The following is a 24569-nucleotide window of genomic DNA, read 5'->3' on the forward strand; positions in this document are numbered from 1 at the left end:
TGATGTACAGTGTGTGTTTACAGAGGAGGAGAATGATGTACAGAGTGGTTTTATGGGTGGAGAGAATATTGAACAGATTATTTATTGCAAGAGAGATTGATCACTGTTCATTATCTTAACCTTGCATTGATGTTGAGAGTGTATTTATAGGGAGAGAGAATGATATACAAAGTGTGTTTTTAGGGAAGGTGAGTGATGAACAGAGTGTGTTTATAGGGAGAGAATGATGAATAGAGTTTGTTTATAGGGAGATAGAATGATGGAGAGAGTCTATTTATAGGGAGAGCAAATGATGAACATAGTGTGTTTTGGGGTAGAAAGAATGATGTTCGATGTATTAACAGAGAGAGGATGATGTACGAAATGTTTTTATAGGGAGAGAGAATGATGAACAAATTGTGTTTATAAAGAGAGAGAATGATGTAGATAGTATGTTTATAGGGAGAGAGAATGGTGTACAGAGTGTTTTTATAGGGATATAGAATGATTTACAGAGTGTGTTTTTAGGATGAGAGAACAATGTACAGAGTGTGTTTATAGGGAGAGAGAATGATGTACAGAGTGTGTTGACAGGGAAAGAAAATGATGAACAGAATGTGTTTTATGGTAGAAAGAATGATATTCAATGCATTAACAGAGAGAAGATGATGTACGAAATGTGTTTATAGGGAGATAGAATGATGAACAAGTTGTGTTTATACGGAGAGAGAATGGTGTAGAGAGTGTTTTTAGAAGGAGAGAGATCAATATACAGAGTGTGTTTATAGGGAGGGGGAATGAAGTACAGAGTGTGTTTATAGGGAGAGAGAATGGTGTCCAGAGTGTGTTTATAGGGAGAGAGGATGATGTACGAAAAGTGTTTATAGGGAGAGAGAATGATGAACAAGTTGTGTTTATAAGGAGAGCGAACAATATACAGAGTTTATTTATAAGGAAAGAGAATGATATACAGAGTGTGTTTATAGTGAGCGAGAATGATGTACAAAGTGTGTGTATAGTGAGAGAGAACAATGTACAGAGTGTGTTTGTAGGAAGAGAGAATGATGTACAAAGTGTGTTTATAGGGAGAGACAACAATATACAGAGTGTCTTTATAGGGAAAGAAAATGATGTAAAGAGTGTGTTTATGGGGAGAGAGAATGGTGTACAGAGTTTGTTTATAGGGAGAGAGAATGGTGTACAGAGTGTGTTTATAGGGATAGAGAATGATGTACAGAGTGTGTTTATAAGAAGAGAGAATGATGAACAGAGAGTGTTTATAAGGAGTATAAGGAGAGAGGATTATGTAGAGAGTATTCATAGAGACAATTGCGTACACAGATAGTGTTTATAGGGGAGAGAGTCATGAAAATAGAGTATTTATAAGGAGAGAATGATGAACAGAGTGTATTTATAGGGAGAGAGAATGATGAACAGATTGTGTCGATATGCATAAAGAATGATGTTCAGTGCATTCATAGAGAAAGAATGATGTTCAGAGTTTCTTTATAGGGAGATAGAATCATGAGCAGAGTGTTTTTATAAGGAGAGAGAATGATGTACAGAGTGTGTTTATAAGGAAAGAAAATGGTGTAGAGAGTATTTATAGAGAGATAATTTGGAACAGAGTGTTTATAGGGGAAATAATGCTGAAAAGACAGTATTGACAGGGAGAGAGAATGATGAGCAGAGTGTTTTTATGGGGGGGGGAATAATGAACATATGATTTATTTGGAGAGAGAATGATGTTCAGAATGTATTTATAGGGATAGATAATGATGAACAGAGTGTTTATAGAGAGAAGATGATGAACAGAGTGTGTTTATAGGGAGAAAAAATGATGGAGAGAGTATATTTATAGGGAAAGAGAATGATGAACAGAGTGTGTTTATGGGTAGAAAGAATAATGTGCAGTGCATTAATAGAGAGAGTGTTATGTACGAAGTGTGTTTATATGGAGATAGAACAATGTATAGAGTGTGTTTATAGGGAGAGAGAATGATGTACAGAGTGTGTTTATAGGGAGAGAGAATGATGTACAGTGGTTGTTTATAGGGAGAGAAAATGATGTAGAGAGTGTATTTATAGGGAGTTAGCATGATATAGAGACCGTGTTTATAGACGGAGAGAATGATGTACAGAATGTGTTTATGGAGAGAGAGAATGATGAACAGAGTGTGTTTATAGGGGAGAGAGAGTGGTGTACAAAGTGTGTTTATAGGGTGAGAGAACAATGTATAGAGTGTGTTTATAGGGAGATAGAATGATGTACAGAGTGTGTTTTAGGGTGAGAGAAGAATGTACAGAGTGTGTTTATAGGGAGAAAGAATGATGTACAGAGTGTGTTTATAGGGAGAGAGAATGATGTACAGTGTTTGTTTATAGGGAGATATAATGATGTAGAGAGTGCATTTATAGGGAGTGAACATGATGTAGAGACAGTGTTTATAGGGAGAGAGAATGATGTACAGAATGTGTTTATGGTGAGAGAGAATGATGAACAGTGTTTTTAAAGGGGAGAGAAAGTGGTGTACAGAGTATGTTTATAGGAAGAGAGAATGATGTACAGAGTGTGTTTTTAGGGTGAGAGAACAATGTATAGAGTGTGTTTATAGGGAGTTAGAATGATGTACAGAGTGTGTTTATAGGGAGAGAGAATGACGAACAGCGTGTATCGATAGAGATAGAGAATGATGTTCAGTGCATTCATAAAGAATGATGTTCAGAGTTTCTTTATAGGGAGATAGAATCATGAACAGAGTGTTTTTATAAGGAGAGAGAATGATGTACAGAGTGTGTTTATAAGGAAAGAGAATGGCGTAGAGAGTATTTATAGAGAGATAATTGGGAACAGAGAGAGTGTTTATAGGGGAGAGAATGCTGAAAAGACAGTATTGACAGGGAGAGAGAAGGATGAGCAGAGTGTTTTTATGGGGGGTGGGGGAGAATAATGAACATATGATTTATTTGGAGAGAGAATGATGTTCAGAATGTATTTATAGGGAGGGTGAATGATATGCAAAGTGTGTTTATAGGGAGAGATAAGGATGAACAGAGTGTTTATAGAGAGAAGATGATGAACAGAGTATGTTTATAGGGAGAGAAAATGATGTACAGAGTGTGTTTGTAGGGAGAGAGAATGATGTACAGAGTGTGTTTATAGGGAGAGAAAATGATGTACAGAGTGTGTTCGTAGTGAGAGAGAATGATGTACAGAGTGTGTTTATAGGGAGAGAGAATGATGAACAGAGAATGTTTATAAGGAGAGAGGATTGTGTAGAGAGAATTACGTACAGAGAGAGTATTTATAGGGGAGAGAATAATGAACAGAGTGTATTTATAGGAAGAGAGAATGATGAAGAGAGTGTCATTATAAAGAGAGAAAATGATGTACGGTAATGATGAACAGAGTGTGTTTATGGGGAGAGAGAATGATGGAGAGAGTGTATTTATAGAGAGAGAGAATGATGGAGAGTTTGTTTATAGGGAAAGAGAATGATGAACAGAGTGTGTTTTTGGATAGAAAGAATTATGTTCAATGCATTAATAGAGAGAGGATGCTGTATGAAGTGTGTTCATAGGGAGAGAGAATGATGAACAGTGTATGTTTATAAGGAGAGAGAATGGTGTACAGAGTTTGTTTATAGGGAGGGAGAGTGATGTACAGAGTGTTTTTAGGGAGATAGAACAATATACAGAGTGTGTTTATAGGGAGAGAGAATGATGTACAGAGTGTGTTGATAGGGAGATAAAATGATGAACAGAGTGTGTCGATAGGGATAGAGAATGATGTTCAGTGCATTCATAGAGAAAGGATGATGTTCAGAGTTTCTTTATAGGGATATTCTAAAAATGATGAACAGAGTGTTTTGATAAGGAGAGAGAATGATGTACAGAGTGTGTTTATAAGGAAAGAGAATGGTGTAGAGAGTATTTATAGAGAGAGAATTGGGTACAGAGAGAGTGTTTATAGAGGAGAGAATGATGAAAAGACAGTATTTACAGGTAGAGAGAATGGTGAGCAGAGTGTTTTTATGGGGGGAGGAGAGAGAATAAAAAACAGATCATTTATTTGGAGAGAGAATGATGTTCAGAATGTATTTATAGGGAGGGTGAATGATATACAAAGTGTGCTTATATGGAGAGATAATGATGGATAGAGTGTTTATAGAGAGAAGATGATGAACAGAGTGTGTTTATAGGGAGAGGGAATGATGGAGAAAGTGTGTTTATAGGAAAAGAGAATGATGAACAGTGTGTATTTTGCGTAGAAAGAATGATATGCAGTGCATTACTAGAGAGAGAATGATGTATGAAGTGTGTTTATTGGAAGAGAGAATGATGTAGAGTGGATGTTTTTAGGGAGAGAGAATGATGTACAGAGTGTGTTTACAGGGGAAGAGAATGACGTACAGTTGGTGTTGATAGGGAGAGAGAGAATGATGTACACCGTGTGTTTATAGGAAGAGAGAACAATGTACAGAGTGTGTTTATAGGCAGAGAGAATGATGTACAGAGTGTGTTTATAGGGAGAGAGAATAATGTATAGAGTGTATTTATAGGGAGTGAGCATGATGTAGGGACAGTGTTTATAGGGAGAGAGAATGATGTACAGAGTGTGTTTATAGGGAGAGAGAATGATGTACAGAGTGTGTTTATAGGGTGAGAGAATGATGAACAGAGTGTGTTTGTAGGGAGAGAGAATTGATCACTGTTCGTTATCTTCACCTTACATATAGAGATTGTGTTTATAGGGAAAGAGAATAATGAACAGAGTGTGGTTATGGGTTAAAAAATGATGTTCAGTGCATTAATAGAGAGAGTATAATGTATAAAGTGTGTTTATTGGGAGAGAGAATGATTTAGAGTGGATGTTTATAGGAAGAGAGAATGATGTACAGAGTATGTTTATAGGGAGAGAGAATGGTGTACAGAGTGTGTTTATAGGGAGAGAGAATGATGTGCAGAGTGTGTTTATATGAAGAGAGAATGATGTGCAGAGTGTGTTTATAGGGAGAGAGAATGATGTACAGAGTGTGTTTATAAGGAGAGAGAATGATGTAGAAAGTGTGTTTATAGAGTGTCATTCGACAAACTTTGGCAGATCTCGGTACCCTGCATCTAACCTCGGATGTATGACGTGAATTGATATATAGCTATACCTAACATTTGTAATGGGGCCATCTATTTACCCTCCCAGAAAAATTGTCGCCTTTAGAAAGTAGTGTTTTTAAAATGTATTTATCGAGTTTGACTTAGAGAAACAAAACCCCATAATTCTCAAAGAAAAACAGTTACAAACATTGGCAGTGTTATATCATGGAAAAGACTGACGTCACTGTATATGTTGGCCGAGGTGATCCAAGTGAGATGGTATGTTTTTGGGGAGAGAACATGATATACTGAGTGTGTATATATAGAGAGAATGATGTAAGGAGAGTGATGTGAAGAATTTTAACAATGTACACACACAGACACACTCAGTGTATCACATTCACAATATACCCATACAATCAGTGCATCACTCTCAAAATTTACAGACACATTTTGTGCATCCCTCTCACAATACACACACATTGTAGCAAAGTAGCACAAATAGTTTTGATATGATTTAATTTGGTAGACATTAACATGTATAGCAATTATCATCAGTTCCAAAATTTAAGGAGTTTATTGTTTTAGTCGTTGAATTTGTTTGACTCCTGACTGACACACCGTCTTTGACGATAGCAGAAAGGTTCAACACATCTGTAGCCTCCCTGTTAGTGTGCAGAATCAGCAATGTGGTTCAGCGGCTGAACATATTTACCAAATGAATGTTCTTGGTTTCTCGAGGGATTTCCATAATCACAATTGATATCTTAGCGTTTTCGGATCTTTGGAGTGGCATTCTTCTAGTTGCTGAATCCCGTTAAAATGGAACTATTGGCACTTTTGGCAGACATAATCTTTGCTGTTGCTACAGTATGAAAGTGAATTTGAAATGAATAGTCAAATTAATGCATATTAACCACTACCCCTATAATTGAAAATTAAGTGTAAAATCATTCAAGACAAGTACAAATAATATTTAAAGTAAAGTAATTTTAACATAATCACGAGTTAATTCATATGCTCATGAATTGAAATTATATTTCCGATAAATGTATAATTAAATAAAGCACGCGTTTTCGTGGATTTTGTATGATAACCTCAGAGGTCGGGAAATGTTGCTTTGCAATAAAAAAGTCGAGGCGTTAAGTTTTTATATTCAATGAACATTTTGAGACAGAGGAAGTTATCCTTCATGTTCCCATGTAAACAAGTACATGTACTTTATTCCTATTTTACGACGACTCAGAAATATACAACTACGAATTAGATCACTTCTTCACGTCATGGCAATTTCCGAAACCGACTTGATTCTGACGAAAAAGATGAGATGGTAGAGTATACTAAATCTATTTTGAAAAAAAAAATAATTGAGTGTTTGTGATGTTGGCAGATTTTATCAACTGCTTTCCATACAAGGTCTAAGAAAAATATGCATACGTGGAGTACGTGGAAAAGGGTTAACTTGTTTGTGGGGTAGATGTTAAGTCACAGTTATTGTGAGGACTTCTATGAATACCTGTAATATATATATAGACTATGTTTATATATAACTTAAATTTATCCAATGACATTAAGTGTATAACGTTATGTAAGTTTCTGCACTCTCCATATACTGTTCCTGTATGTATTATATCTTTATATCTACTGTACTGCCTGTGTATATATATATATATCAGGCCCGTACCCAGACTTTTTCAATGGGGGGTGCATAAATTTACGGCGAGCGGTTTGGGGCCGCTTAAGGCCCCCAAGCGGGTCCAGGGCGAAGCCCGGTGGGGGATCCTGGGGGGCGAAGCCCCCCGGAAGCAGAAGCGAAATAGAGTAAAATCAGGGTAAAAATGCTCTATCCTGGATGCAATTTTTGCTTTTTATTTACTTATTTAATACTCATAAATATGAAAGGGGAAACATACTAAAATTGGTCATCGCATAGGCAATATGTATTGAATTTATTTCGTGATATTCCTTACTGTGAAAGTAAAAGCTAAGGATTTTAGAAAATATTTGACTTTAATAGTGCTTGATGATTTACACAGCCGACTTTAATAGTGCTTAATGGTTTTCACAGGGGGTGCGTTTGCACCCCCGCACCCCCCCCCCCCCCCCCCCCCCCACCCCCTCGGTACGGGCCTGTATATGTATGTGTATGTGAATTCAATGAGCTATATGGCTCACGGAAATAAAGAAACTGAAACTGCTTAATGTCAGATATACAGGTATCGAACCCTCCACAAACACAACTCTGTGCTTGAGTAGATATCTGTATACATGTAGGTATGCTGAATCACCACTTCTGGCAAAGATAAACGGATATTCGCCGCTCATATTCACAGCTCCAATAAACACAGATCGCCTTTAAAACATAAATTTCTAACCCGCATCTGTTTTGAGAAGAATTCTCCGCTCCTGTCTTGAGACCATGAACTATGTAATGATTTTATTCAAGTACATGTAAATGACAACTCTTTATTTATCTATTTATTTATTCATTTGATTTTTTTTTTCAATTCTAAGGTGGGTTTTTTTATCTATAGATTTATTTTGCAGATTGACGTAGGGTACTAAATACGTCCTCAGTTTAATTTACACATTATGGTTTTGTGTACTTTATATCCTTGAATTGAACGCATTTAAAAATCATCAAACCGTTTCAGACTTTAAGAAAATTAGAATTTCAAAATTTAGGTTTTTTATACAAAAGTCTACAAATATATCTTATCAACAGTTGAAAGAATACAACAATAAAACGATATTCGGTATAAACATGTACTGTATACACACGCACAAATATACATACAAAAATATCTAGGGCAAACCATAAATCTCGATTTCAAGAGTGCTGTTGGCGCTAGAGTCATTATTGACATGTATGAATTCGTACGATCAGTCTATGCTACTTATTGATGGAGAATATTCTTATTCGGTACTGACATCTTTTCTACATATGTATTCATAATGATCACAAGAACTCTAGGTTTTTGGATAGCGTATACATTGTGCTGTAAAATAATAACATTGATCGATATACATAAAATTTGGGTATTTTGAAACTGAATAGGATCGTTAGCGTTGTAAAAAAAAACGACTATGAAATCAACAAATGAGCAAAACAAGTAATTGATGAATTATCGTCACGATTATTTAGAACAGAATAGTCTACACACCGATTCTTGCATGTTGATTTGATATCTATATATATACTCCAAAACGAAAGTACGTCGGGGATTTCCACAGATGCGAGACAACTCTATATCTATATTTAGATCACCGTGAATATTTGAGTAAAATGCAAATCAAGATCTATAACTATTTTTTAAATTCAGAATAAAGGGTATTAGGATTCTTATTTGTTTCCCAAATATAAAACGACTGTTATTCACACAAATAATGCACTGACCTACATATTTTAGCAAATAGTCAAATAAGACTTGAAAAGTAATTTCCCTTTATAAAATATATACATTTTTGATGTCGACTTTGGCATCAAAAAGGATAAAGTCGACACTATATAAGAGGATAAAGTCGACACGACCCTCCAAATTTCTTAATTATATCTGCTATCATATTTTGTGTAAAAGATATGTCTTTATTTACGCTAATAAACATCAATCAAATCATTTCTCATACTATTTTAACTTGTATTTACTGGAAAATGCCTAAAATGTATCGTGTCGACATTAGTGTGGTGAAAATCGAGTGTCGACTTTACGTTGGATTTTCGAGTATATATATATATATATATATATATATATATATTAAATATTCTATACAATTGCATCGAGAGATCCACTCTCCTTATAAAATATCTTAAACACTGAATGACACAGCGACTGTGTGGGATTGCATCAATGTATATAGGCAGCGCTTTAGGTGCATAACAAAGCTTCCGTTTTAGGGAAGTCGTTGTGGCCGAGTGGACTTACGCACTGGTTTGACAATCTTGCTAGGCGGTGGGTGCCGTACGTCGCTGGTTCGACCCCGGGCTGGGGCGAAAATTTTCAGTACCTAGTTGTGATTATTTAGTGCTTTATATATATATATATATATATATATATACATATACATATACACACACACACATATATAAATATATATATATATATATATATATATATATATATAAAAGCACTGAAAAGGCCACGACACTGTTGGTTATTTAAAATTCAAATTTTCGACGCAACCCGCGTCTTTATCAAGAGACATATATTACATAAACAAATAACACGCAAAAACGACAAGTATCGATAAACTACATTGGTGACAAGAGTGATACACTGTTGTACTGAGTGATAAAAATGGTGGTGGTTTCGTTGTAAAGCGTGTTTACTGACGATGGTTTAGAGAGTTTGTACTATGGTCGGGTCGGGATGAAAATAGAATTATTCTTGATAATTACAGAAATCAAATAAATTTAGAGGGGAAACTTCCAAAACAATGTGATTATGAAATAAAATGGTAGGAAGATAATGATATGGAGTGATTAAGTTCAAAACAATATTTGGTAGTCCGTACCATTATGATTCGGATATGGTAAACAGCGAAAAATAAATATGATTGCCAGAAGAACACGATTAAACAACAAACAAGGTCAATCAAAAGACACAGATCTAACATTAAAACCAACAATCGAAGAGGTGAATGGGAGAGAAGTCTAAGGAAACAGATTCGGTATTATTTTTCAAGGTAATATATTTTTCAAGGTCAGACAATATTAAAGCCGCATTCTAGCTAGAGATATGCGAATCCGAAATTATGCTAATTTAGAATAATGTTTTACCATAGTTTAGAGGTCTTAAGATGATATATTAATGAAATACTAGTCTTCGAGGTCAATACATTATTTTCTTGTTATCACCCCCCCCCTTATTTTAAAATAAAAGCCGCAATGTCGAGACTAAAATATGAGAGAGAGAGAGAGAGAGAGAGAGAGAGAGAGAGAGAGAGAGAGAGAGAGCTATATAAATTCATAATTGTAATGATTTTTTATTATGTTCTAACATAATTGAGAAGTATTGAAGGTCAAACAATAATCGCAATTTTGGGAATCCTCGTTATTTTGGCTAAATAAAGGAACTCAAGATCAGAGCCTTGAAACGGAGGAAACGAATTGTATTGATATTAATCATACAAAATAAGATATCTTATCGGGTGAATTTTGGCGATTAGGCTATGGAAACTGAATTTAACTAAGGATTTATCCTGGATTCATGCGCGTGAAATCATTCCAATTACTCATTCCACCTGGACGGAATGATTTCAAACGGTGCATCCAGGATTCTTCTGTGCTCTTTCTCTCTGTATCGGTCCATATTGATCAATAACAACCACTTGCATGTCTTGCCAAATGTGACCTTCTTTGTTGAAATGTTCCCCTACGGGTTCGGTCACGCGTTTGGTTTTGATGGTTGATCGGTGGTTGTTGGTTCTAAGTCTGTGCTTTTATAATTCAGTGCTTTTATAAATTTCTTCACTGGCCTTGTATCTTCTCAGATCCGACACTTTAAGAAAGTAGGGTGTTGTTGGGATTTTGTGTTTATATATATATATATATATATATATATATATATATATATAATGTTGACACTGAAGTTATTGATTAACGACCCCGCATATTTCTGATTATTTGTTATAGCTCCATTAAGATTTTTCTTCTAAATGGAGACAGTTGTCACTCTGCACGAGAAGGAGACATCATGAATTGTCTCCCTTTACCTGACCAGTCCTCGACCAATGAAATTGACTGTATCATTCTAATGGAAAATATTTGAAATACAAATCAGAAAAAATATAATACCGTTGTTATGACGATGTAGCTAAGAAGTCGTTATTTAGACGACAGATAGTCGTTCTTATAACGAGGAGTGTCATCCGATTGTTATTGTTTGTACGTTCATATCAAAATCAGAAGAGCCGGGTTTCATGACGGAACTGCAAAGTTTCATTTGATATGGATCATGTTTACTTAGTCTCTCTCTCTCTCTCTCTCTCTCTCTCTCTCTCTCTCTCTCTCTCTCTCTCTGTGTGTCTCGATATAGGTAGGTAGGTAGGTAAGTAGGTAGGGTGGGTGGTTGATTGATTGATTGATTTATTTATTTATTGATAAATATATAGATAGTTTTAGTTTATCTCTATTGATACATTGGTTAGAAATTGCGTAGACGTACTTTCCTTAATTTTCAAAGCCAGAATGTTGCTTCTTGCTCGACCTGATTCATTTTCTACAAGCAGATGATATTCTCCAATGTCTTCGATGTTGATTCTTTGGATGACAAGTTTTGCCTCTGTTGATCCAATATTGCAATGGCTCTCACTGTACTTTTTTTCGGAAATATCAATTTCAATATTTTGCTTTTTCCAAACAATTCTTGAGATATTAGCTGGAGACTGGATGTTTCCTGTCAATTCGGCTCTTTTCAGGTATTTCACTGACTCTAGACCTTGTATTTCAACAATTGGGATATCTTCAAATCAAAAGCAAAAATGTTTGGTAACAAAGTAATCAATCCAAATTCGAATCAAAGACAAACTCTCTGATATCATCAATAGAAAAAAAAATGTTTCAAATGTTTCTGACTTAAAGACGAGATACTGTTTAAAGAAATACTTCATTGTGCAATATGTACATATTGGTTTTTCATGAAGTAAGAGAGATCTAGAAATCGTGATACGTTGACATTGGATGGAAGGTCCATACTGTTTGTTCACCACTTTCCTCACAAACTTTAACTTCCCACTTACTTTCTGTTTCCAATAATACACCAACGCTTACTTTTCCTTTCGAACTGTAAATCAAATTCCCTTTTTCTGTTTGATTCGAGCGCTTTCAAACTTTCGCCGATAGCAATTTTGTCTAACTTCAAATCTTTGATGTCCTCTATTTTGGGGTTCAGCACATTTGTGTTCAATCTTTGTATTGCCTAAGAAAATATAGGGATCACTATTGGTTCAACTGTGTGCAAATCTGTCCGCCTGTCTGTATGTCTAAAGTAAAATTGTTTATGTTTTACTCTTTTGAATCAAAAAAGGTTAATGAGAAACAAGTTGATGTTACAGGGATTTCAACAGTCTCGTTTAAAGTCAGCATTTTGCAAATTCTATGGTAGTTATAATGATCTAATTTACCAATACAACTGTCATCAGCTCAAATGTTTTCTGACGTGTTCCATACCGCTTGTTAAGACTTTCTTGGAACATTGATTTAGCCTACTGATTACTCCGTTTACCTGATCAAGATATAGGGATCACGGTGGGTGTGACCGGTCGACAGGGGATACTTATCCTCCCAGGCACCTGATCCTACCTCTGGTATATTTAGGGGTATGTGTGTGCCCAACTATTAAATTTGTATCTCTTATAGGAATTATGAGATTGATCATTGCTTGTTAATTATCTTTTCTTCTCCAGAACCACCGATCATGTCATTAACCAATCTACGAAAGGCGTAATTTAGTTTATTCACTTACGCATTCCTATCATGGGAATATCATTTTATATGAACCACCGTGTATAGGAAACAGGTCCAATAATCTTTATATTTATCTCAAGAACAACAACGTTATATGTTAATTATGCAAACATCCTCGTATTCTACTCAAACGGTACAGTCCTGATATCGGGTTGGATTGGGGTTTAAAATCAAATATACACAAATATCAACGTTTTCAAATGTAATCTTCTATGAAAAAAGGTTGTGAAAATGCATCTCCATGCGATTTAGTTTTTCAAGATCTACTTATCCACATGATTGTATGGGGGTAGGAACGGTTTCATTCTTGTTGTGAAAACAACGAACAGTGATCAATCTCATAAATTCCATAAGTAATACAATATAGATAGTTGGACAAACATATCGACAGGGTATGTTTACTTCTCCTAGGCACCGGATCCCACCTCTGGTGTGTCCAGGAGTCCGTGTTTGCTCAACTCTCTATTTTGTATTGCTTATAGAAGTTATGAGATTGACCACTGTTCATTATTTTCACCTTTCATCTATTGTATTGTGGTGCGTAATCCCTGAAATTAAGACGTCTTAAGATCTCTATTGTATTGTGGTCCGTCCTTTCTGACATGCTGACATACATGTAGCTTTTCGAGAATTTATCTTATTACGAATTTGGGGTGCGTCATTTACCTTAGAGAGTTCAGTCCATCTTTCTGTAAATGAAGTGGGCGATAATGAGGGGATATCTCCTTGTGCTATATATTCGTAATGTAATCGAATTCTTTCAATGTCATCTGCTGGTAAGATGTTGTCATCTTCGGGTGTGCTTCCCCATCCTTTAGAAGGTCTATCAAGGTTAGGCATATTTCTTAGAAGTGTATAGGTCACAGATATATCCATCTCTTTCAGGTTTTCTACACCTATCAACGACAAAGTACAATGGCTATTTACGAATTGATACGCTTGTAGGCATTCCAGTGGGCAAGAATGTGATCTTTTGTTAGCTGACCTGTTTTTATAATATTTTTATGAAGCAGGCTTTTTTTCAAAAGCTTCTACATGAGAAGAAAAAAAATCTTGTTGTGGCATTCAATTTGACATTTAGATATATCGTTGACGTTTTATATGTTAACAATGATAATTTTCATTCATATGTATATTCGATATATCCCTGTCAACTCAGATAAAAGACACCACATAGTGCTCCACATCTGCTTTGTACTTAGATATTTTATTGATTGATTGAAAATGTATTGAAAATGAATATGGTAAACTAAAAACTCAACTTTATGACAAACGGGTAATTTCAGCTTCTCTATCACCAACTTCCTGTATTTAAGTAGCAATATTCCATTATCACCTGCATGTGCTATTCATATCTCTCAAATGATTCGATACACCAGAGTTCTTAAATCGAAGCAGGCTATGGACAAACACGTGGATGTTACAGGGGTTTCAGTTGTCTCGTTTAAAGTAAGCATTTCACAAATTCTATGGTCGTTATAACGATCTAGTTTGCCATTCATACCGATTGTTAGACCGTTCTTCGCACACTAAATTTGAATACGGAATACTCTGATTACCTATTAAGACACAGTGCTCAGGGCAGCCGTGACTGGTCGACAAAGGATGCACAATCCTGGGCACCTGCACTCACCTCTCGTGAAAAGCTGAAGATAACGAACAGTGATCAATCTCATAACTCCTATAAAAGGTACAAAATTAAAAGTAGGACAAACATGGATCACTAGATATATCAAAGATGGGATCAGGTGTCTAGAAGGAATAACAATCCTCTGTCGACCGGTGACGCCCGCCATGACTCCAATATCTTGATCAGATAAACGGGGTAGTTCGTAGTCAAACTCAGTGTGCCAAGAACGACCTAGCAATTAAAATGAAACACGTCAGGCATCATTTGACCCAATGACCCAATGACGAATTGTATTGGTAAATCAGATCGTGATAATGATCATAGAATTTGCACATGTTTTGACTTGTACACAACACGTGGGCATTGGCAGTGAGAATTTGTTTTTCTATCAACGCCTACTCTGATACGAGACCTTTACTTCTAATGCCAAGCGTTCGACGAAAGACACAATCTTTTAGTCCCTAAGCAAGGAAACTAACTACTATATGCTACCTTGGCCAAATGAAAGCCTATTGGTATTAAAGAATTTAATACCTTTGAGAAGTTGGTCCATCTGTGATCTGGAACACAGAAAACTAATTTCTTCTGTGTTTTCTTCCAAATATTTCCTCAGTGACGGTTTTGCCTTCCTCTCAAGAATATATTTGAGTGCCTCTCCGCCCAAATGAATTAATCGGAAGTACCTGGTGATTCTTGTTGTATCATCTTCAAAAATATCAAAATTACATGTTTCCTTACAATAGATTAAGGTATCAGAATTTTCTTTTTACCGTCAGTAATATTCAGTTTGATTTCATCTATTGGAAAATGGCCTATTCATTTCGTACTAGCCTTTCTAATTATGTGACAAATCATTGTGACATTCAGCAACTTATATTCACAGACTGTTCTAGAATCACCCGGTGTATTTACTGTATCTAACACAAATAATAAGCAATATGTATATTTGGACGTTTCGATATAAATAGTTTAATGTGATTTAGTTCACCTTGGCGACGTGAGTATCTATATTCCGTCACTTTTGTAACATAGATAAGCACATGTATATGATTCATTTGAGGATCGAACATGGAACTTCTAGTACGACAATCCAATAAATGTTCAAAATTAACTCACTTGCCGGAGTAAGGGCATATATTTAACAACACTACGACATTGTTCCACTGCAAAGAGAGAGAGAACGAGGAAGAGAAAGGAGGAGAGAGAGAGGCGCCCCGACTGTTCCGAAGAGTCAGTGACTGTGATGCAAACCTCTGGAGGTAATTAATGTGTATGTGTGTGAGATGAAGATAACGAACAGTGATCAATCTCAAAACTCCTATAAACAATACAAAATAGATAGTTGGGCAAACACGGACCCCTGGACACACCAGTGGTGGGACCAGATTTCCCAGGAGGAGTAATCATCCCCTGTTGACCGGTCATACCCGCCGTGAGCCCTATATCCTGATCAGGTAAACAGAGTTATCCGCTGTCAAAATCAGTGTGACAAGAACGGTTTAACAATCGGTATGAAACACGTCAGACAGCATTTGATCCAATGCGAGGTTGTACTGACGAACTAGATCGTTATAACGACCATAGAATTTGCGAAATGTGTGTGTGTGTGTGTGTGTGTGTGTGTGTGTGTGTGTGTGTGTGTGTGTGTGTGTGTGTGTGTGTGTGTGTGTGTGTGTGTGTGTGTGCGTGCGTGCGTGCGTGCGTGCGTGCGTGCGTGTGTGTGTCTGTGCGTACGTGCGTGCGTGCATGTGTAAAGAACAAGCAACTCCAATATATGAAATATTCTATACTTTGCAGTGTCGTATAAATTCAACAATTACGTCATAGATTATTATTTATACAGTGTGTAATTGGACTGACGTGGGATTTATTTACCACGTATATTCAATATTATTCCAATTTCACGATTGCTTTTATTTGCATCGTAGGCCATCTAATATTAAGATATTGTTTCCAAACGGTATTTGTTCAAAATCTTTCGAGACTACTAACTTTATTTTTCATAAATTAGAAACTATTGCATTAGCAAGAAAGATAATTTAATAACAATAACAGAAAACACTATCTATGGGTGCCCAATGTTTTTCACAGGAAAGCTAGGATTACATGCATTTTCATGAATATTTCTTTTGTCCCTTGCATGATTTCATTTGCGACTTCTAACAACTGAGACGTCACACAAAAATGAAGTGAAAGACTGCGTAGCTGACGTATTTTCGTCCAATGTATTGCCCCAATTTAGTTTTAACCGTTTAATGTTTTTTCTGTGTTAGATTTCAGCTATATTGATGAACTGCCCGGAGTAGAGGTTAGGGATCTTTGTAACCGAGGTACACATGGCAAGGGAAATAACTCGTCTATTGACTCATGACTGCCACTGACGGTGTATAGAATTATGTGGTCTTCACGTGACATGCATGTAAGTACTACTTTGCAGGAGGTAAGATATAAGCTAAAGTATTTAACCTTCGGCTTCAATTTAGGAGTGCAGTGCTGAATTGTATTCTTCATAGCTGGGGAGGGGGCGCTCTCCCGAGAAATTTACATTTCTTGCCATAAAGTATGCGATTCTGAAACTTGGAATTCTTGTATGTCATTCAGTGTAAAGTGAGGGAAAGTGGAGTTTGATTAGAGGAAAACATATCTAAACACAATTTCGGTCATCATTATCCATTGTATCTCTGTTTTAATTCAAGTACTGGGAAAATTTCTAGGTTAAAACATTTAGCCTATATGGAATATGGTATGTACCACTGCCTTTGTGCAAGCTATATATTCCAGATGAAAAGACAGAAACTTATCTAATTCTAACCTTCGTTAAACTTAGCCTCGTGGTGTTTACTCTCTCCTCTTCCGACTGCGTTCTCAACGCGAAGCCAATACGAGCCTTCATCCCTGAAATTCAGTTTATTAATTCTCAACACCGGAGTACGTTTGATGTCAGTAGTACTTCCAGTGTACTTTTCCAGGCTGATGTCTATTACTCCCTTCTTCCCGTCGACAAGTTTCCAAAATGAAATTTTCTTTGCAGGTGGAGTAGAAATGACATGACCTTCCAGCTCCAAGGTACCTCCTAAAGACACGCATGTTGTTGATTCTCTTAGAAAGACGTCCGGAATTTCTAGAACATGAAAACACCCCTGTAAGCCATGCATCATAAAAAATGGTCACATGGAGATAACGAACAGTGATCAATCCCATAAATCCTATCGAAAATCAAACGAAAGAGAGGAAGTAACACGAACCCCACACCAGAGGTGGGATCAGGTGACTAGGAGGAGTAAACATCGCCTTTTGACTGGCCACACCCACCGTGTGCCCTATATCTTGATAAGGTATACGATCCAGTAATCCGTGGTAAAAATCCATATATGTGTAAAGAATAGTATAACAATTGGTATGAAACACGTTAGAAAATATTCGACCTCGTGATAACTTGCGTTAGGGAGATTTTGACTTTAGATGAGGCTTTTGGAACCCCTGTAATATTAACTTATTTGCCAGTACCCTACTTTGATTTGAAATTTGATTTTAAATAAAATCAATTGAGATACGTAATCACCATTTCGAGCGACATTGGGATACATGTATTGGAACACAAATATGAGAAATTGACGATGGAGAAGCTGAAGCCATCTTCTTTGCTATCAAGTTGTGTTGACAGTTTGCCGTTTACATATGAAAGGTGACAATAACCAACATTGATCCATCTCATTGCTCCTATAAGGAATATAAAATAGAGAGTTTGGATAAAAACGGACCCCTGGTGCCTACGAGAAGTGAGCATGTAGGTAGTATATTCAATAAAATAGCCAAAAACAAAGCAGATAATGGAAGATTGCGGTGTTGATTATTTCGAGAGTCCACTGGGATATATATATATATATATATATATATATATATATATATATATAAAGTACAGAAATAGCAATGAACTCTTAAATGAACATAACTGCCCTAAGTGAAGAAATAATTAATATAAAGCACAGAAAATTTCACTTTATATGGATACCCACTTCCGCCCCTACCCGGGGTTGAACTCACGACCTGCGGAACCAAATCTCCTAGCACCATGTATATATATATATATATATATATATATATATATATATATTTGCTATCATCACCTTCTCATCAAAATTTCGAATTGTAAATTCAATCAACACCCATTACCATCAAACCAGTTCTTTCAGTATTCCTCTATCGATGTATAGACCGTGCTTCCATCTCATTTGCTGTTCCTTTCATCGATAGAAACAATCCTAGTCTAATCACTATTTAGAATTTCTCCACGTGTTCATTATCTTCATCTTTCATATCTTTTTAAATTTACTGGAGATTTAGCATATTCTATCTTGTAAATGGTTTTAGTTAGAAATACCTCCTTTAACTTTTAGTGACAATTGATTGCTCAGTCTCTCCCCCGCTTTACTCGATACATAGTACAGCCCAGAGTCCTCAAATCGAGCTTCACTTATAACAAGTGTTGATATACGCTCCTCATTCGTGCTTTCAGAATAGTTTGTCAATCTGAGGTCCAGATTCCTTGTTGTCGACTCCGATTCTTTAACATGGCACCATTCAATATCTGAGGTTGTTAATCTTTCTGCAAGCATGGTTACTTTATCCCCATAAAAAGGATCCTTCGTTCGTGATTTAAATTCTATGATCACAGGGTAGTCTATAAAAGATTTGTTTTTTTTAAAAGCTGGTTATTTGACTGATATTATATCAAGTATATTAAGACTGCTTGACAGGTTTCGTGGAAAGAAAGTACACATTAATGAATCAGTTTTCACGTGACCTCATCTATTTATCGTTAAAAGTTCCCTGTCTTTGTCCCACGTTTATTAAAAATAATAGACCTTTAATTACTGATAAGGTATGTATAAAAATTTCAAATCCAAGAAGAACTTGCTAACAAGACTCTAAATTTTATATCGTTATTCAGCACCATACCAACTCTAGACAACAACATACCAAGTTTACTTTCTCCGTGATCTTTTGTCACCGCCTTGATTCTTTTTTCTGCTTTGTTTATTCTATCTCCAGCAGGTCCTATTTCAGTCAGAAGACTTCTGAGTTTATCGTATTTTCCAATCCCAATATGCTTTTTGTCTTCCAAATAATATAGGTCCCATAAAATTGGACACGCCCGATGATAAGGAGAGTCATTGATATTTCTGAATGCCAGCTTCCATTTTGTAAAATTTCTTTCCCTTTCTTCTTTCTTCGCTGAATCTAAGTATTCTGTAATGAGGTCACTTAGGAGTTCGTTGTGAATTTCAAACGGATCTGAATTTTCCATTTTGATGCCGTGATAGTTTCTTTCTTTATCAAGTGTACATTAATACCTCAGATATATTTGTCAGCTACGATGTCGTACACCACACTACGATGATCCTATACTCAACCCACTGAAAGAGGTACTATGACGTACACAATATGTATTTTTATTTATATACAAGAACTTTAAACTGTATCAGTAATTAACACGCTTCAGGTCGTTCATTCATAGGCAATCAAAAGGTGTTTGTAATTGGAATCCAGAACAAATCAGGGACTTTTAAAATCTCCCATAAACATTTTTTACCAATCCAACCATAAATAAGAGGTTGTGCGATTTCTCTTCACATTTAGATTGAAACTGTACAAAATCAGATGGGTATTCCAGGGTAATTTATTCTTTGTTTCGTAGTATCTGCAGACCCCAAAGTGCACTAGTACACCAGTGGAACGGTGAACGAACGCTGAACGGTTTGGAAAAGAACATATTTGACTATGGAACGAATGCTGGGTGGTTTGGAAGAGAAAGGTGTTATATAGTGGGACTTCCCCCATAGTGAGAATACACCCTGGAAGGCTGGTTATATAGAGAGACATTTTTTTAATTTCCACCAGACGTTTGGCTATGGCATTTCGTAAGTAATCCCCCTAAGAGGGATTGTTGTATACTCTAACTACTTGCAGTGAAACTTCCCCTACAATACACACACGTGGTTGGTTGCAATTTTATCAATATCTTTCATATATTAATTGAACAGGTATATGTAACTTCTTTCATCAGTCCTTCAGCTACTGAAATTGAATGAGTTTATCATTCTCTTCGATAAGAAGTATTCTCAAAGGAATTACCGAAGTGAATCAATTATATCATCTTTTTTTTTAATAAAGATTATTTCTTACCATTGATGAAATAATTATATCACATACTGAATATTGCTAGCCATATTTTAACCGGTGCCACCATTAATTAAATTCATGCACACTATACATGCAATTGATTGTATATTTTTTAAATCAATTTCTGATATCTTAATGTATAGAAGCGAATTTACTGAATGCTGTATTTTTTTTGTCACTGCCCATATCGCACACGATATTTTCAATATGTAAACGTTCTGTTTGTTCTCAGCTTTTGAATGCTAGCTTGCATTTTTAATTTCATTACTATCCAGATATTCTGTCGTCCTAAAGAGGGAACAGGTGGTCCGGAAATTTTGGCAATTTCATATTGTTCATGTCTTTGGTCATTTTTAGTGCTTTAAAAATAGCCTTATTTATTTGCTCTCTCTCTCTCTCTCTCTCTCTCTCTCTCTCTCTCTCTCTACATGTATATATAAAAGCACAAAAACCCAACAACACCCTACTTTCTTAAAGTGTCGGATCTGAGAAGATACAAGGCTAGTAAAGAAATTTATAAAAGCACTGAACCAACAGTGTCGTGGCCTTTTCAATGCTTATATATATATATATATATATATATATATATATATATATATATATACATTAGAAGAAAAGTAAAACATACTCAAAATGATAAATATGTTTGTTAAATCATATATGTTAAGTAAAATATAATATAAAGATCACATCGCCACATCCGCGTTTAAAAAAAGTATGTGCTTATATCGATTATCTTTACGTTTTGGTGTTCATCACGAAAACCACATATCATATGTCTTTTTAATGCAATACACAATGTATATATAAGAGCTAGCTTTTTCATCGTTTAGGTAGGGAATCTTAACCATTTCTATCCCTGGCTATTTGTTGAGATCATTTCAGTACGATCGAATATGTACAGGTATGTTGTAATAGCGTTATACTCAGTCATTTGTTTATACAACTTTCGATTTTCAAACCGCTAATATAATCTGAATAACTTGATTTATTCAATTTCATGAATTCCCAGAAACAATTAAACTAGAAAACATGCATCTGATGAACAATGTCGCCAGTACATTTATTTTAAAAAATACCCAGATCTATGCAAAATTCGAACGTCTATCGTATATTATTATTTTCACCATGGTCAAATGAATTAGGATTTGATACATTTTTATTACTGAATGTTGCGGTTTTAAAACCAAGCCACTTTTTAAAATCTCGCTATGTTAGGTTTTTGCATATCACGAACTGAAGTGACAATCATATGCCCTGACCACTCTATTCATTTATTACAGGTTTTTCCTATTATCACTATTTCTCGCCGTGCAGTTCATTGCTACACTATCTGACACACCACACCAAATCGTGACCAAATACAAAAACTATTACACAATATGCAGTGGACTGGGATACAAAGAAAAATCTTGTGCAAGCAGGGGTGAGTGAATCTAAATAGGTTTATTTTGTCTCGTATTTGATATCATTACGTTCTGGCATTTTAAGGACTCTGCTTTGTAAAGATACAAATGACTGATAATGGCGTATATTGTCCTCTCTGTCTCTGCTGTAGATGTTGTCGCCTTCCATGCCAAGCTTCGGGATTCTATTTCAAATCTTGGAAGTAAACAGCCAGTCAAATTTGACACAGTGATGCTAAATGAAGGATCAGGATATGACGTCAAAACGGGAAAATTTACTGCAACGGAGGATGGGGTGTACTCCTTTAGCTGGAATGTTCTGGTTTACTCGGGAAAAGAGTTTCATACAGAGATTGTGAAGAATGGGAACGCCATTGCTTATAATTACGCCAATGGTAGAATAGTGAAGAGTGGGTATTATCTGTCAAGCTCATCTACGGTCAACATCAAAATGAAGAAAGGAGAACAGGTGTGGGTCACAGCACACGGCAACCACGGGCGGTTCCTATATGGCGGAATTTGGCCTAATTTTTCTGGTTTTAAACTGTAATCATTAACTTCAATGTGGCAATAAAAGTATGCGTTTCCCTTGAAAATAAATAGCCTATTACTTGTTTGATCTATTTGTCTGGAAGACTCAAATTGAAAGATCTGATTTTGATTTCTAAACATAATGAAAGATGAAAGATTTATTTCCGTTATCTCCTTTGTAGATATCACACACGGTAGTATTGTTTCTATACGCTATTGAGGCGAAACACTCGGAATGGAAACAACATTTTTAAGAAATTCATATTTCCAAGCCTTATTGTCTCATTTAAAGTTTAAAGATTCTACAGTTGGTTTGAATAGGCGCATTGTGTGCATTCATACGAATTATTTTTCATTAATTCAGATGCATCAACATTTTTTACGAAATACCCCAAGGTATATTGTATTTTCAATTTATTCACCCATTCTTCTGTGTTTAAATATCCAGAAGTGAAAGACAAAATACGGGTGTTACTTAAAGAATATGTATCGGTTCAAACTGATAAAGCTCGTAACAACATTGTCTTCATCTATAAGGCCCGATCATTATTATAACTGCATTTTAAACGAACTTGGTTTTAGTTAGACTTTTGGTAATCCAACTAATACTCCAAATTTCATTTGAACAAACGAAATCATTTACTTTTAAACATATTTAATATACCAATGAATGGGATGAATCGCCTTACCTATACTAGATTCCAAAACGTTACAAAATACTAGCAAAGATACGTTGGAATATCCTGTAAATGTTCTACCAAGCCTCTGTCTTTACTCGTCACGAAAATATTAACCGCTGCGAAATGCATTGTACCACAAAATATGTGAGAAGTGGGGTAAATTATGTCAATTGTAAAAAAAAAAAAAATCAAGCATCAAAAAGCAAACATTGCTCTGATTCTAAGCTCAATTACCTGGAAATTGATATCATAAAGATGCTGAGGTTCCTTTTTGAAAATACATGTATCTATATACATGTAGTCTTTAGAAATAAAATATCCCAACAGTCAGTCTGAATAGCTATGGATACAAATAGTACTTCGTTATTAGCTGAACAATTTTTGTATTATCGTGAGGCAAATTCATTTAAAACCTTTTGGATAAGAAACATCTCTTCAAACAACAAGTATATGTTGGTAAACTTTTCTCGAGTAGCAAGAGCTTAATGCCGAGCGAAGCGAGGAACCAAATTCGAGTGGCGAGAGAAAAGTTTAACAACTGAAGGATGGTTTTGAAGAATCTTATATTTTAAAAGTGCAGTTTGAGTAAAAGTACGATTACCAAAAGTTGAATTAATGCCAAGTTCGTTTAAAATACAGTTGTAATAATGAGTCTTACAAATAAAGACGATGTTATTACTAGCTTTGTCAGCTGTAACCAAAACGTATTCTTCATGTAACTTATCTATGATCCTTTCATCACTTCTAGTTTACTAAACACAGAAGATAGATGGTACGTATGTTTGTTTTGATGCGGGATTTTAATTTTCCTCTTGTGCTTTTAACTCATTCTGACAATGTATCAAGTTCTTCTTTTTTATATTTATTTTTAAATCGAGGCAAGCTACTTACAAATAAGGTGATGGTACAGGGGTTTCAACAGTTTCGATTGAAGTCAGCATTTCGCAAATTCTATGGTCGTTATAACGATCTAGTTCGTCAATACAACCTATCATTGGGTCAAATGGTGCCTGACGTGTTTCGTATTGTTGAACCGTTCTTGACGCACTGATTTTGACTACGGATAACCTCGTTTACCTGATCAGGATATAGGGCTCACGGCTGGTGTGAACGGTCGACAGGGGATGTTTACTCCTCCTAGGCACCTGACCCCACCAGTGGATCCATGTTTGCCCAACTATCTATTTTGTATTGCTTATAGGAGTTATGAGATTGATCACTGTATATCACAATACACTATATATATATATATATATATATATATATATATATATATATATATATATAAACAAGATCACGCAGGTGGATTAAGTATAAGATGCTCAATATCTAGGCATTGCAAAGTTTGTTTATAATTAAAAAGTTTGGATGCAAAGGTAGAAGTATATATGTAGGAAATACTGGGTGTAGACTTGAACTTGAAATAAGTTGTAATACACGATTGAACTCTTTTATGACAAAGAATGTTGCTTATATTGACGGCATCTTTTCCTTTGTTGGTAAATCCGAGTTAAAAGAACTGGCGGCGTGATTTGGAAGGTATATCATCCATGACCCGTGGTGGCCTAGAGCTTGTGATTGGCAACATCCATAATCATAGA

General features: G+C 35.6%; 2 protein-coding genes and 1 long non-coding RNA gene across 3 annotated transcripts in view; 1 reads left to right on the forward strand and 2 right to left on the reverse strand.

The window, feature by feature from the left end:
- LOC125675767 (titin-like) overlaps positions 1 to 19584 on the reverse strand; it is a 249910-nt gene extending 230326 nt beyond the window's left edge. The window contains exons 1-7 of the mRNA XM_056160392.1: positions 19149 to 19584; positions 18550 to 18849; positions 16981 to 17289; positions 14703 to 14873; positions 13205 to 13434; positions 11843 to 11990; positions 11238 to 11534 (exon numbers count right to left, since the gene is read on the reverse strand). Of these exons, the coding sequence (XP_056016367.1) occupies positions 11238 to 11534; positions 11843 to 11990; positions 13205 to 13434; positions 14703 to 14873; positions 16981 to 17289; positions 18550 to 18849; positions 19149 to 19476 (1783 nt within the window). The 5' untranslated portion in view covers positions 19477 to 19584. The remainder of the gene's footprint in view (positions 1 to 11237; positions 11535 to 11842; positions 11991 to 13204; positions 13435 to 14702; positions 14874 to 16980; positions 17290 to 18549; positions 18850 to 19148) is intronic.
- Positions 5576 to 8898, reverse strand: LOC130053326 (uncharacterized). The gene is made up of 2 exons (XR_008801882.1): positions 8238 to 8898; positions 5576 to 5938 (listed from the first exon to the last, which is right to left on the reverse strand). It is a non-coding gene; the product is annotated as an uncharacterized LOC130053326 (long non-coding RNA).
- Positions 19585 to 21190: 1606 nt separating the features above from the next.
- On the forward strand, positions 21191 to 22369 carry LOC125677127 (complement C1q tumor necrosis factor-related protein 3-like). Its single transcript, XM_048915099.2, has 3 exons — positions 21191 to 21255; positions 21635 to 21777; positions 21910 to 22369. Exons 1-3 carry the CDS (start codon positions 21248 to 21250, stop codon positions 22305 to 22307), a joined length of 549 nt encoding a protein of 182 aa, XP_048771056.2. The 5' UTR covers positions 21191 to 21247; the 3' UTR covers positions 22308 to 22369.
- Positions 22370 to 24569: the final 2200 nt, after the last annotated feature.

This window comes from Ostrea edulis, chromosome 3 (assembly GCF_947568905.1).
Source record: "Ostrea edulis chromosome 3, xbOstEdul1.1, whole genome shotgun sequence".
Lineage (NCBI taxonomy): Eukaryota > Metazoa > Mollusca > Bivalvia > Ostreida > Ostreidae > Ostrea > Ostrea edulis.

Excerpts from the sequence above, each read along its gene's own strand:
- LOC125677127 (XM_048915099.2), top strand. Across the intron at positions 21,778-21,909 it reads AAAATCTTGTGCAAGCAGGG|ATGTTGTCGCCTTCCATGCC; the intron begins GTGAGTGAATCT and ends TCTCTGCTGTAG.